Genomic DNA, 12,315 nt, shown 5'->3' on the forward strand with positions numbered 1-12,315 from the left:
TTTCCGTATATAATCGTCGTGGATGAACGAAGAACGGAACAGCGAGAATTTTTAACGTTTTTAACACGAGTTTCTAACGAATTTCTACGACGTCGATTTCTACGAATCGACGAATTGAAGGAGGAAGAAGGATTATATCGAGATGCACGATCGAGGAGATTCCCGTTAATGATGAATATATATCTTCAACGACAAGTTTTCCAAGAATGTGACGAACTGCGGGGAGATCGATAACTGCGTATCGCAACGCAAAGCTACGCAGTACTCAAAAGTATTGTCCGTGAAGCAGATATTATTCGAAAAATAGGTTTTTGGAACGTGGATGGTGGCTCGTAGTAACCAACTAGAGATGACCGATTTCGAGTTGCGATCGATGATGATCCTATAGAAAAAAAGTAACGACGAAACGTCACGAGGTTACTGTTCCTACAAAAAGGAAACGCCCAGGATAAAGGTTTATATTATAGATTACGCGATAATCAAATAATAGCAACGTAGCGCTACGCTTTTCTCTCGAGTCTTCCTATCGATTAGTATTATTAGTCCGCGATAACTCGATATGACAGGTTACTATGTTTGGCCGCTTCTAGGTTTTCTTAGATATACGTTTTTTTTTTTTTTCCTTCTTTTTTTTTTCCCCCTATCGTCGCTACACGTTCTCTCACATCCCTCGGGATTGGCATCGGTTCAAGCTGTCCCGCGAAAGCGTCCCACTAACCCCACCTCGCCCTTTTATAAAACGTTAAAATGCCTTATCCTAAATTGTTCTTTAAATAAAGCGATAAGTATAGTCGATAAATAGACCCTTCCTCTCCGGAATGAAAACGCTATTATATTATATCATATAGGTAGTAGACACCACTGCCTACTTTTGAATCATCGAAATGGCCGCGCGTCTCGAGAAGAACACTAACTAGACCCTAGATAGAATTACAAAATGCTCTTGTGAATCTTTTGATTTTCCTTTTTTTTCTTTTTTTTTTTTTTTTTTATCTTTCTTTCTTTAATAACGATCACGCGTCCACGACACAGCTTGAACACCTTGCACCCCCGAGCACGATGAGATCCTAGTGATTATTCGAAATCCTCCTTTTTCTTTTTTTTTTTCCAGGCTTATCGATCGTTCTCGGATTTTTCTACTTGTCGCTCCTACTCGACTCGAAGACTACTTTTCCTCCCTAAGGAGGGATTCTTCGGCCTCCTTTCGCCTCGCCTTCGCTTCCTTCTTCGCCCTCTTCTTCTCCTCTTTGGCCAACTTCTTAGCCTCCTTCTGCCTCGTCTTCTCCGCCTTCTCCTCCTCCTTCTGGCGAGCCTTCTCCGCTTTTTCCCGCTCCTTCTCCCTTTCCTTCTCCTTCTTCGACTTCTGGATCTCTTGGACCACCGACAACTTCGGCGCCGACTGAGGCCTCTTCGACGTGGATTTATTCGATGACGAGGACGTCGAGCTGGACACGTTGCTCGAGTCCCTGGGACTCGGCGACGCTTCCAGTTGAGTCACAATTTTTTGAGCACATCTGGAGGACCACGAATAACACCGTTGAAACAATGATGAGATATATATATATAGAGAGAGAGAGAGAGAAAGAAAAGAAAAATCCAATTTAATTTACCACCTTATCCTAGTCGATGCTTTCCCCGCGCGATAATCTCTTTGGAATTCCTTGATAGGCGGCAACCTACGATTTTCCCTCATCACCTCTTCCTCCTCGGCGACCTGTTGAACCGGATCTTGATACTCCTGATCGGATACAATTAAACAGGAAATTAACCATTTTAATAGAATTTCGCTTATTGAATTCCCAAGGGGTAAGTTCTCATCCAACGGACCTGAATTCTCATCTTCATAGATTGCGTCTGCGAGCGTCTCAAAGTCGCGCCCGAAGGTTGCCTCACCCTCGTAGGTTTCCCCAGATTGGAACTTGCCATGCTACTCGCGGACGACGAACTCGAGGAAGACACGGAAGACACCCCTGCAAGGAACGAAATAACGTTTATCACATATATTTCGCGAATTTCCCGATTTTCAACGAACCGGAAATAGAGGATGAACCGCTTGCCATAGAGTAGAGGGAGGCGGAGGCTGGGACGCTTCCGGCCACCCACCTTCCGCCGGGTCCGGTCACCCCAACGGGCACCCCTGCCCCCATATTGTACTCCGAGGCGCTTTGCGGCAGAACCCACGACTTTCCCGACATCGAGTACTGTGAAAAGTGTCGCGAGAGTGAGAAGATTTATTAAAAGATTTTCGTTCGTAAGAAAAGAAAAAAAAAAAAAAAAGAAGAAGAAGGGCACGTTAAATTAAAACGAAAGGAACGCTTGGTTTGAAGTTTAAAGTAACGTTTGAAAAATTTGCTTTGAAACTTTTATCGAAACGTTGGAATTATTCATGGATCGTGCCTTCTCGTTTTAGAGAAATTGAAATTTCGCGAGATTAATTGCAGGATTGGCGATATTTATTAAAACCGTTTCGAAAATAGTGGTGTGCACGAGGGGGCTATTCGACCTCGCAGCCAAGGCGACGAGTGGTTTCCGAGCTCGCTCCAATTAACGACAATTTTACACTCGTGTGCAATCACATCGACGAGCCACGAATACCACAGTCGCACGCGTTTTTTTCGTTTTTTTTTTTGCATCTGTGAAAAAAAAAAAAGAAAGAAAGAAGAGGAAAATCGCGCCTCGAAGCAATCGTAAGACGTCGTCGTCGAGAGCCTCGTTCCTCGAGGGACGAGAGACGAGAGGGTGAGTTGCGGTGATTAAAAAAAGCTATGCCGATTATTTGCACTACTTACGTCCCGTGGGATGAGGGTTTGTTTCAAACGTAGAATCTTCGCTCTGCATATCACGCATCTCAATGGTAAAAGCCTCTGCGACACGGCCATTTGTATCGTCTTGACGAAGCAACGCCTGCGATTGAAATGACAGAAAAAAATATATATATATATATGGAAAACTGTATCGCATGAATCCGTATTGCGAATTCCAGAAGAAGATTCTTTTTTACCTGCAAACGACCCGATGACCACACGGAGCAGTTTGCATCGTGGCTCTGGCATTCACACAGATCACGCACTGTGGGGAAGAAAGGAAAATTAAAATTAAAATTTCATCGAACCGGGGAGATTCGTATTAATTCTCGATCTCTCTCGATCCACGCGGCCGATTCGCGCCAAACGTGAAATCCGATGAAATCCCTTCGGGAGTTGCCGGCTGGTCAGCGGAAATTTTCAACGACTAAACGAGTAAACCTGTAGTAAGCAGAGGATCGCTATCGCCCCCTCAGGAATAATTCTTCCAAGGAGGAAGGTAGTTTAAAAAGGTAAGGTAAGGATCAGGATTCGAATTTTCATTACACGGAAACACGAGAAAACTCGAATAAGAAGAATTTTTTCCTTTCTTTTTTTATCAATCAAATTTATTCCAACATTTTAACATCTAAACCACTACGTACAGTAGTCCCTTGACCATATCTAAAACGATCCTATTTATAACTATTTCGCAATTATGATGGACCATGGTGAACAAGTGTTGCCACTCCTAGTTTGCTGGAAAAAAAAAGGAAGAAGAAAAAAATACATTCGATACATCAATTGCGATATTAACTTGTCAAAAAATTCTCATCCACGCGTATCTTTTTCCTTTTTTTCACATACCCGGTTGACCCGAACCTCCACCAGCACCAGCTCTCGCCCCAGCTCCAAAGTTAACACCCATGCTAACTCCACCTTCCATACCACCTCCCATACCTCCTCCCGGCAAGGGAGGATTTTGCGCCGCTCTTCTACTTCTCACTTGAGGCGGCCTATTTGACATACCACCTCCCATCCCATCGTCCATGTCGTCCATAATTCTTCCACTTTGAGCCGCTCTCTTGCTCCTCAACGCGCCACCACCCATCCCACCCCCAACGCCGCCACCCATGCTGGCCCCCATTCCACCTCCCATGCCGCCCATACCACCCGGCATAGGCATATTTTGAGCCGATCTCCTGCTCCTCAACTGAGACGCGCCACCTCCCATACCACCTCCAAAGCCGCCACCCATGCTGGCCCCCATTCCACCTCCCATGTCGCCCATACCACCCGGCATAGGCATATTTTGAGCCGATCTCCTGCTCCTCAACTGAGACGCGCCACCTCCCATACCACCTCCAAAGCCGCCACCCATGCTGGCCCCCATTCCACCTCCCATGTCGCCCATACCACCCGGCATAGGCATATTTTGAGCCTCTCTCCTGCTCCTCGATTCCTGAGTCGACGATTCTTGATCAATCGCTCCCTGATCGATCATATCCATCGGTGGTGGTCCCGAAGGAGGTGGTCCCGGAGGAGGTGGCCCGTGTGGAGGTGGTCCGTGCGGAGGTGGACCGTTTGGAGGGCCATCGTCAGGGCTACGCTTCTCCCGGCTGCTGCTATCGCTAGAAATGCTCGAGTATTCGGACGACAATGCTCCGACCAACTGATATAAAAGTATTAAAGTTTAAGTTCGATTTTATCGAGATACATATATATATGATTTAATATTGGCTCGAAGAATTTGCTTACGGAGAGGCCGAGCAAAGCGATGGCGATGAATAGAAGATGCTTCATGTTCACCGACGTTTTGACACCGGCCACTGTCTCCCGCGGATATTTAATCCCCCTCGAACAAATAGTTATCACGCGACGTGTAATTACGCGAAAACGGGGGAGGTGAGGCAGAAGAGGAATTGGTTAATAAGGGAATCACGGTCGTTCTCGTTGCCTTCCATCGCCGGTGTATTTTTCATCGGTGATGGCAACTTGTAATTTTCCTTTGTTTTTCGCCGCCGGAATAACAAGCGAAGGAAACAATGGAAGGATTTTTTTTCGCGGCCGTGACTATTCGGTGGCTACTTGGAGGTGTTGTACCGGAACAAAGATGGACGGATGATAATTGCTGTCGCTCGTTATCACTCGCCGTATCCGATATTCATCTAACACGCTCTTTTAACAACAAATTTATCTTTTTTCCCGGGAAGTGAATTTGCCAGGTAACGACAACAATGCCGGCTGATTTCCAGCTTACGTAACAATTATTAACTCGAACGGTTTGTTATTCCTTTTAATAAGAAATATATCAATCTCGATCTCGACTCCGATCCAGTCTCTCGTCTCTTTCGTCAAATATCTCCGTCTCTTCCTTGTAACAAGAATCCTGGTAATTGAATTGGTAGTAGTCGACGATTTATCCTCGTGTACAATTGATGTTTAACGCAATTCATCCCGGGTATGGCAGTGTTAATCTTCGAATCGAGCGAGCAATCGTCGTATATCGAACGTAATGGAAACGGAAGGATCGTTCAAGGATTATCCTTCCCAAGGATTATAATCGAGAAGTAGCGTCGATTAAATTGGAATATTAATAGCCGCTCGAGGGTGGATAGACACGTCAGGAGTCGCAGGGTCGTAGCTACCACTTTGTCAGCTTCGTTAATCGACTTTTGCGAGCCATTGAGCAAGCCTATCCGCTCGGAAATTGTAATTTTTTCTGGACCAACGACTGTCTTCGAAAGAAAGGCTTGCCTTCCTCTCGTCCATTTGACCGTCGAAAATTGCGTCTCTCCTCGTTCGATGTATCAATTTCATTCCGGGTCACCTTCCATCCCGTTCTCTTTCGCGAAAACGAGGTTTGAAAATAACGCGAGAATTAATTTTTACCAGATCAAATTTCCCTCCTCGAAAATATTTCCCCACGCGAAAATCGAATCTACCAACAAGCAATCGGGTAGCTCTCTCTCTCTCTCTCTCTCTCTCTTGGATCTTGATGAATCGGTGTCAAATTAAGAGAAAAAAATTGTTGCACGATAATTTGCCATTCGAGGATATCGAAAGATTCCCTCCCTTTCGTTCTCCTTTCTTCAAAATCTCATTTCCCAATCAACCCCCTTCTCCTTTGACTTGGTTGAAAATGACGAATTACGCTTTGGATTGTGCTTTTTTTGTTCCAATCGGCGACGATAACGAGGTTACCTCGAGCAAGAAAAATGCAGCTGACCTCACCTGGCTTGGACACCAACACTGGCACCCCTCTTGCCCGGGATGATAATTAAATCGAGGGTAACCTCGACTTTCCACGGTAAATTTCTTTCGCTCCACGACAAGATTAAGTGGTAATTCCCTCCCTCTCTCTCTCTCTCTCTGTGAGATTCTTTCATTCAATCGAGAATCCTACCAATCTTCGATCGATCTTTAAAGTAATCGCAAGAAATCGTCTTTACTCACCTCGTCTTCTTGAGAGGAGGCTAATTCCGGCTCGTTTTTCTCGAGCTTGGTCAACAATTTGTCCTGAAACAGAAAAAGATATATACATGTATATAAGTGATCGAGATTGGAAGTAGCAGGTTAATCGATCGATCCTTTTTCCCCTCCCCTTTCTTTTTTCTTTTCTTTGTAACCAAAACTTTTTCCTTGGAAAAAATCGAACAATTGTAATACCGTAATACTTCAATAACAGTTTCCGATCCTATTCTTACACGTATGTATCGATCCACGCGTTACGACTTTATAGGTTTCTTTATTATTCCCTTTTACACGAGCTTATTTTTTTTCCTTTTTTTTTTTTTTTTTTTTTTTTTTTTTACGCCAAATGATTAAACTCCATCTTAAAAATCTAGATTTTTCCATTATATGTGTCGTTATTATTATTATTATTATTATCCAATTCTCGATAATCATTCATCGCATCGATTAGAATTTCGGAACGGAGAATCGAGAAGTAAGGATACACAAGTTGGAAGAGAGGAGTACCGACTCGAAGGGCGATGAGTATAGATCAGAATTAAGAGAATTCGATTGGAGATTTGGTCGACACGGGGCGTCACAGTGAAAAGTTGCTGTACCAATGTTGCATCGTGGAGGGGATATTTTGCGCATCATCCCCCTAATATCCGGAAAGCACCCTGACCCAGATACACGTACGTGCGGAACAACCGGACGATCCTCGACCGGGGCAGGATCATCCGGCATCGAGTGGGGAAAAAAAAACGTCATTTCGACGACATCGAGTCTCGTCGAGTTCGAAGAAATATCACGGCTATATTCGAAAGAAAAATTCCGCGCCGCGCGCAATTTGCACGGATGATCCACGGATGATTTGGCGGCGGTCTCTATTTCTACGAGTCGATCGATTAAACTGCTCAAAATCTCGGCAGGATAATGGAATTACCACGAGGAAATTGTGCAATTTCTATCCGATACACCGTTTCCAATCGTAGCGGCAACAGATCCATCAAGCGCATTCGATTAGCTCCCAATTTATTGCTTTCAATTTTCTCGGTAATTGTTATAGCGCGTATATCAAACTCTGTCCAACGGCGAATATTTCTATTCCAGATATTTTCACAACTCGAAAGAAAACTGAGTCTGTTTCGTCTTGACTATCGCCCAACTTTCCCTTTCTTTTTTGTTAAGTTTAACGATCTAGAACCATCTTGTAAAAGTAAATTCCTTCGAAATCGCCGATCCGAGACGATGCAAGAAACTCTCGATTTCGCGTCAGTTTACTCTTGCGTCTCGTTCGAATCCGATTCTTTACGTAGTTGTTCTCCAATCGTTCTTCTCGGATGACATGATACCGTTGTTTCTCGCTTCTGTACTGTGTCGCATAATCGTCTTCAAAACAGGTAATTTTCGATCGAGTTTATTTATTTTTCCAGTGATTTTTTTTTATATATATAATTTCCGAACGAATTCGATCATTTATCTGGCTCCGCGATATTTATTTGAATCGGGCGGTGAATCAGTTTCCACTACGGTTGATCGAAAATTAAAAACGGGTGAAAGCGACTGTGAAAGTGCCAGAAATATCTGCACCCTTTGTTCTCTCCCCGGTCTCGAGAAAGAGTAGTTTCGTAATGCGCGCGTATTCGGAACCAAAGAGACGGATAATGGCGCTATTTAAATTTTAGGGGATCGCCTTTGCCGACCTCCTTTTCATTCAAAATCCTGAATGCTCCCATTCACGAATAGGATTTCGATGTATGTGGAAATTCCGCATCTTTTTCTTTTTCTTCGTCTTTTTTTTTTTTTTTTATTTCTTATACACGAAGGAAAATTCTACCCGGGAACACGAACCTTCCAGTCTTTAAACATCCAGAGAATTACTCCCTCGTACTTATCCGCGATCGCGTTATTACAATTCTCGATCAGTTATCAAAGAGAAAGTCACAATTCAGAAATTATCCACATTGTGTCCATCCACTTTCACTTTGTACGCATACTTTTCAAAGTGTTTCACGCGATCAGAAATCATCCGATCGAACGGAGATTTAAGAACCTAGCTCTTCCTTTCCTTCTTCCTTTTTTTTCACAAACCAACGAATAGCAATCGCGCGTGTATTTATCGCCACGCGACGACAAATACAATACTCTCGCGTTTCATCGAGCAAGATCACGATTAGATTAACAGCGCGTAATCGATATCGCGGCCGAAACCTGTTTCGCTCACAGTCCTCTGCGAAACGCGGCAACAATACGCTCGATCGGTTCAAGCATACTTTCTCCCCAGAAACGAATCGCCTTTTCTCAAAACATTCTCTCATCGAGTTGTTGCGGAATCAATCTCCACCACGTCGTGACGAAAGAAAGAACGGGGCGATCCAAGGTTTCGTTTCGTCGAATCGATCATTTCCGAGGGAATCCTTTATTAAGGCTGGGTCGATGTTGGACAAACATTCGTTTCGTTTATAAAAAATTTAATCGCCGACGGGCACGATACCCGGCAGAGGGAGGAGGAGGGGGGATCACGCGACAGAGATCGGCGTAACAAGACGGAAAAGGGGGGTATCGCTACCACTGTTTCCACTACTCTTTGTCCTCGGCGGAAATTACGTGGGTCGAGCGAGGCGGCGATAAGCGACGCCTGGCTGGCAAAATTTAACCAGGTCGTAAAGCGTGCCGCTGCCCGTACGTAACTGATTTACGTCCCATTCGCGCGTACAATTCCGCTTTGTGAACAACCAGCTGGTTACGGTCTCTCCACTTCACCGAGTATTAAACCAAGCCGTGCCGAAGTTTGCGAGTTTCCTTCCTCTCTCTCTCTCTCTCTCTTCTGAGTGAAACGAAACGCGACAACGAGAGATTCGACGGTGGATGTGCGCGTGCATGTAAATCGGTTGGCGATCGTTAATCACGATAATAGTCGATATATCATCCGGCTTGCTCCGGATAAATCGCCTCGAGAACGTTATTTTCCATATATTCGGTGGAAGAAATCTTTGGGAGAAGGAGCACGCGACATCACGTGTTTTTCAACGACGAAGATCATTGCTCGAGTTTTCCTTTTTTTTTTTTTTTTTTTTTTTTTTACGTTTCCCTTTCTCTCCCATTCCAGGCGAGAATGCGCTCCACGCCACGCCGCTCCCGTCCGGCGTCTGCTCGTACTGTTGCCCCATCGACGTGAATCGGGACATAGAGTATCTTGTGTACACCAGGTAAGGAAAAATTAGAATAAGAGGAATGTTGGATCTGACATCGGGTGGAAATTCGTTGCTTCGCAGGAGGAACCCGAATTGCGGAGCGACGTTGAATATCTCGGACCCGTATTCGTTGGGGAGGAGCAATTTCAACGGCAGATATCCGACCGTAATTTTCATCCACGGATACAGCGAGAGCGCGACGGGAAGAAGCGCCGTGGCGATACGCGATGGTACTTTTGCACTTGTTATTACTCCCCCTATTCACGATCCAACGAATTTTCAATTAAATATTACTCCTATTTTACTATCATCATTCGATCAAAGAGAAAGAAACAACGTTTAAAGAAACGTCCGTTTAAATTTTTACGACCAAACGCAAAATCTACGTAAATAAAAGTCTTCTACTTGTGGAAATATTCGTGTCATCAGATATGTCGAACAGCGAGATTCGAATGGACAGGAACCGATGGAACACTGGGTTGAGAAGGTACGAGCCCCGTTGCAAGACGACACAATGATGAATCGTGGAAAGTTCGCCCTTTCAACGCGGAAACTTGATCCGTATTTCCCCCGCCTCTCAACTCCTCTCGGCAGAAGACCCCGTTTTCCGACCCCGAAAACAACTTTCCAACCCCACCGCGATCGATTCCACCGATTGCTTCGATCTAAATAAAAAAATCGTCCAATTCCCTCTCCGAAGAGGAGATATTCAAACGTTCTTAACCTTCCAGTTTACCTGAAACGGGGGGAGTACAACGTGATTCTGGTGAACTGGGCAAAGTTGGCCGGCCTGCCGTGGTACGTGACAGCTGTGAGAAACACGAGAATAGTCGGGCCTCAGCTCGCCCGCCTCGTCGAATGGCTGGCCGCTCGGGGGGCCGTGTCCCTGCCCGACTTGCACGTAATTGGTTTCAGCCTGGGGGCCGAGATAGCTGGTTTCATGGGGAAAGCTTTGTCCCCGCGGAAGGTGGGCACCCAATTATCCAAATCCTTTTCTCTTTCTCGAACGAATTCTTCTTGAAGGTGGGCAGGATCACGGGGCTGGACGCCGCCTACCCACTCTACATGAACACGGGCAACGAGGGCCACTTGGCGAGGACGGACGCCGCGTTCGTGGACGTGATCCACACGGACGGGGGGATCCTGGGCTTCCCGAATCCGTTGGGCCACGTCGACTTCTATCCGAACGGTGGGAAACCGAAGCAGCCCGGCTGCGACGAAACGGAGAACGCGTTTCAGAGAAGCTTGTCGAGATTCGTCAATCGGTACAGTAAGAAATCCAAATTTCTCCAAACGTTATTGTTTCGAAACGACTTGTCGTTCTTCTCACTTTCGCCTCTTCGCAGTCTTTTGTGGCCATCATCGCGCGTGGATGTTCTACGCCGAGTCGGTGACGAATCCTTTCGGTTTCCCGGCCAGTCGATGCGCAAAATGGCGGCCGGACATCCCGGTGGATTGCAGGTGGACGCCCCAAGCGTTGATGGGCTTCGCCGTGGATCACGGAACGAGAGGGAAATTTTACTTGAGGACCAACGCGCAGCCACCTTTCGCGAGGAACGCGACAGGCTACGCGTGACGTTCAGTTTTGGATGAACCATGCCATCGAGATTTTAGATTTCTTTCGAGAACTTGCTCGACAGGGATCGTGCCAATGAAACGGAGGAGGAAGAAGTTGAGGGACGATTTTATATACGGCAAGAAAGGAAAAAGTGAAAATTGCCCAAATCATCAGCTCCGAAGAAAAGGAAGGGGAAAACACGGTGAATAAAGTTGACTATCATCGAGCAGTTTCTCTTCTTTGCGACGACTGACGGCGACTGCGGCCAGTTACAATTTGATACAATTTATTTAGCCAGGCCTAGGAAATATGGAAATTCCAAGGACGAATCTCTTTCGAGCGATAATCGGATAAGGACAACCCTTTGTCGGGGATAATTTTGTTAAACATTTGATCAAAAACTCGGTAAACTTTGGATGAACAATGAGAAAGGATGAAAATCTGGCCGATCTCCAAATATATCTCCAAATATAGAGCGAGTATACTTTTTTGCAACGATTTCAAAGATTCGAGAAAATCTTGCGATCTTGCAGTCCAAAAAGAGAAAAAAAGAAAGTTGGAAAATATAGGGGAGAAGTAGAGTGCACAGTTTTGCTCGTAGATAAAATTACACGAAAAATGGAGCAGAAATTTTTACTCGATCGTTTTTCGAGTAGAGAATCAAAAGTGTGTTTCACGCGAGATATTTTTTTAGAGGAAGGGAGAGTGAGAGAGAGAGAGAGAGAGAGAGAATATTTCTATGAAACTATGAGCTACGTTTTTTGTTCGTTCTTTTTTTTTTTTTTTTCCCCTTTATCGATACAAGGAGGGTGGTTCACAATGGTGGACGTGCATTTACGCTCGAGACAATGCTTTTCTCCTTGCTCATCGCCAGCAGCTTTCTCCACCTCCGTTTCGCATCCAAAGTGGATGCAGTCGTCGTTTCCAGGCCCAGAATAGGGAACCGTGGTACACTTTTTCGATAATGAAACGTCGAGGCGAACCGAAGATAGCGCTCGAATACTCAAGAACAATTCAATTTTTCGAAGAATGTATCATTCGAAGCGATGGATAAAACGAAAAAAAAAAAAAAAAGAAAAAACTGAGAAATCTGGAACAAATGCCACACGCCACTCCACTAAAATCCAAATGTTTACCCGCAAGCGAATCGAATCAATCGGTGCTACTATCCGGTATTTTCGAAACGGATCCAAAGTTCGAGTGGTTGTAGTGCTCTCGAGAAGTCGATAAAAGCGGGGAGGGTGAGACTTTTGCAAGTAAAGTTACGTGATCTGAAACGATCGTATTGCGAAATTTAGCGTGTACGAGATTTAAAACGCGAATA

At 45.1% G+C, this 12,315-nt stretch overlaps 3 protein-coding genes across 5 annotated transcripts in view; 1 reads left to right on the forward strand and 2 right to left on the reverse strand.

The window, feature by feature from the left end:
• Positions 1–960: 960 nt before the first annotated feature.
• LOC100872664 (uncharacterized) overlaps positions 961–12,315 on the reverse strand; it is a 29,609-nt gene continuing 18,254 nt past the window's right edge. For both annotated transcript variants that reach the window (XM_086909299.1, XM_086909298.1), the window contains 7 exons: positions 6,240–6,302; positions 3,002–3,069; positions 2,790–2,904; positions 2,033–2,201; positions 1,828–1,970; positions 1,614–1,738; positions 961–1,514 (listed from right to left, as the gene is read on the reverse strand). In XM_086909299.1, the coding sequence (XP_086765425.1) occupies positions 1,166–1,514; positions 1,614–1,738; positions 1,828–1,970; positions 2,033–2,201; positions 2,790–2,904; positions 3,002–3,069; positions 6,240–6,302 (1,032 nt within the window). In that variant the 3' untranslated portion in view covers positions 961–1,165. The remainder of the gene's footprint in view (positions 1,515–1,613; positions 1,739–1,827; positions 1,971–2,032; positions 2,202–2,789; positions 2,905–3,001; positions 3,070–6,239; positions 6,303–12,315) is intronic.
• LOC105736410 (uncharacterized) lies at positions 3,383–4,811 on the reverse strand. The gene is made up of 3 exons (XM_031918566.2): positions 4,542–4,811; positions 3,651–4,455; positions 3,383–3,542 (listed from the first exon to the last, which is right to left on the reverse strand). The coding sequence occupies exons 1-3, from the start codon at positions 4,584–4,586 to the stop codon at positions 3,535–3,537; spliced, it is 858 nt and encodes a 285-aa protein (XP_031774426.2). The 5' UTR covers positions 4,587–4,811; the 3' UTR covers positions 3,383–3,534.
• On the forward strand, positions 7,520–11,775 carry LOC100864606 (lipase member H-A-like). Of its 2 annotated transcripts, none has more exons than XM_086909301.1 (6): positions 7,520–7,639; positions 9,349–9,448; positions 9,515–9,663; positions 10,165–10,400; positions 10,457–10,703; positions 10,780–11,775. In XM_086909301.1, exons 1-6 carry the CDS (start codon positions 7,585–7,587, stop codon positions 11,007–11,009), a joined length of 1,017 nt encoding a protein of 338 aa, XP_086765427.1. In that variant the 5' UTR covers positions 7,520–7,584; the 3' UTR covers positions 11,010–11,775. The 2 variants fall into 2 exon arrangements, with proteins under 2 accessions (XP_086765427.1, XP_086765426.1); XM_086909300.1 differs by having other exon boundaries at positions 10,457–10,698.

This window comes from Apis florea, unplaced genomic scaffold, assembly GCF_048593485.1.
Source record: "Apis florea isolate Af1SG1 unplaced genomic scaffold, ASM4859348v1 contig_3081_pilon, whole genome shotgun sequence".
NCBI classification, from domain to species: domain Eukaryota; kingdom Metazoa; phylum Arthropoda; class Insecta; order Hymenoptera; family Apidae; genus Apis; species Apis florea.

What these genes read in the sequence shown, in the direction of transcription:
- LOC105736410 (XM_031918566.2), bottom strand. Translation starts at nt 4,586, where the DNA reads ATGAAGCATCTTCTATTCATCGCCATCGCTTTGCTCGGCCTCTCC. An exon ending in TCGCTTTGCTCGGCCTCTCC is followed by an intron (nt 4,456 to 4,541) that starts GTAAGCAAATTC and finishes CTTTTATATCAG; the next exon opens with TTGGTCGGAGCATTGTCGTC.
- LOC100864606 (XM_086909300.1), top strand. Translation starts at nt 7,585, where the DNA reads ATGATACCGTTGTTTCTCGCTTCTGTACTGTGTCGCATAATCGTCTTC. An exon ending in AAGCTTTGTCCCCGCGGAAG is followed by an intron (nt 10,401 to 10,456) that starts GTGGGCACCCAA and finishes TTCTTCTTGAAG; the next exon opens with GTGGGCAGGATCACGGGGCT. An exon ending in TTGTCGAGATTCGTCAATCG is followed by an intron (nt 10,699 to 10,779) that starts GTACAGTAAGAA and finishes GCCTCTTCGCAG; the next exon opens with TCTTTTGTGGCCATCATCGC.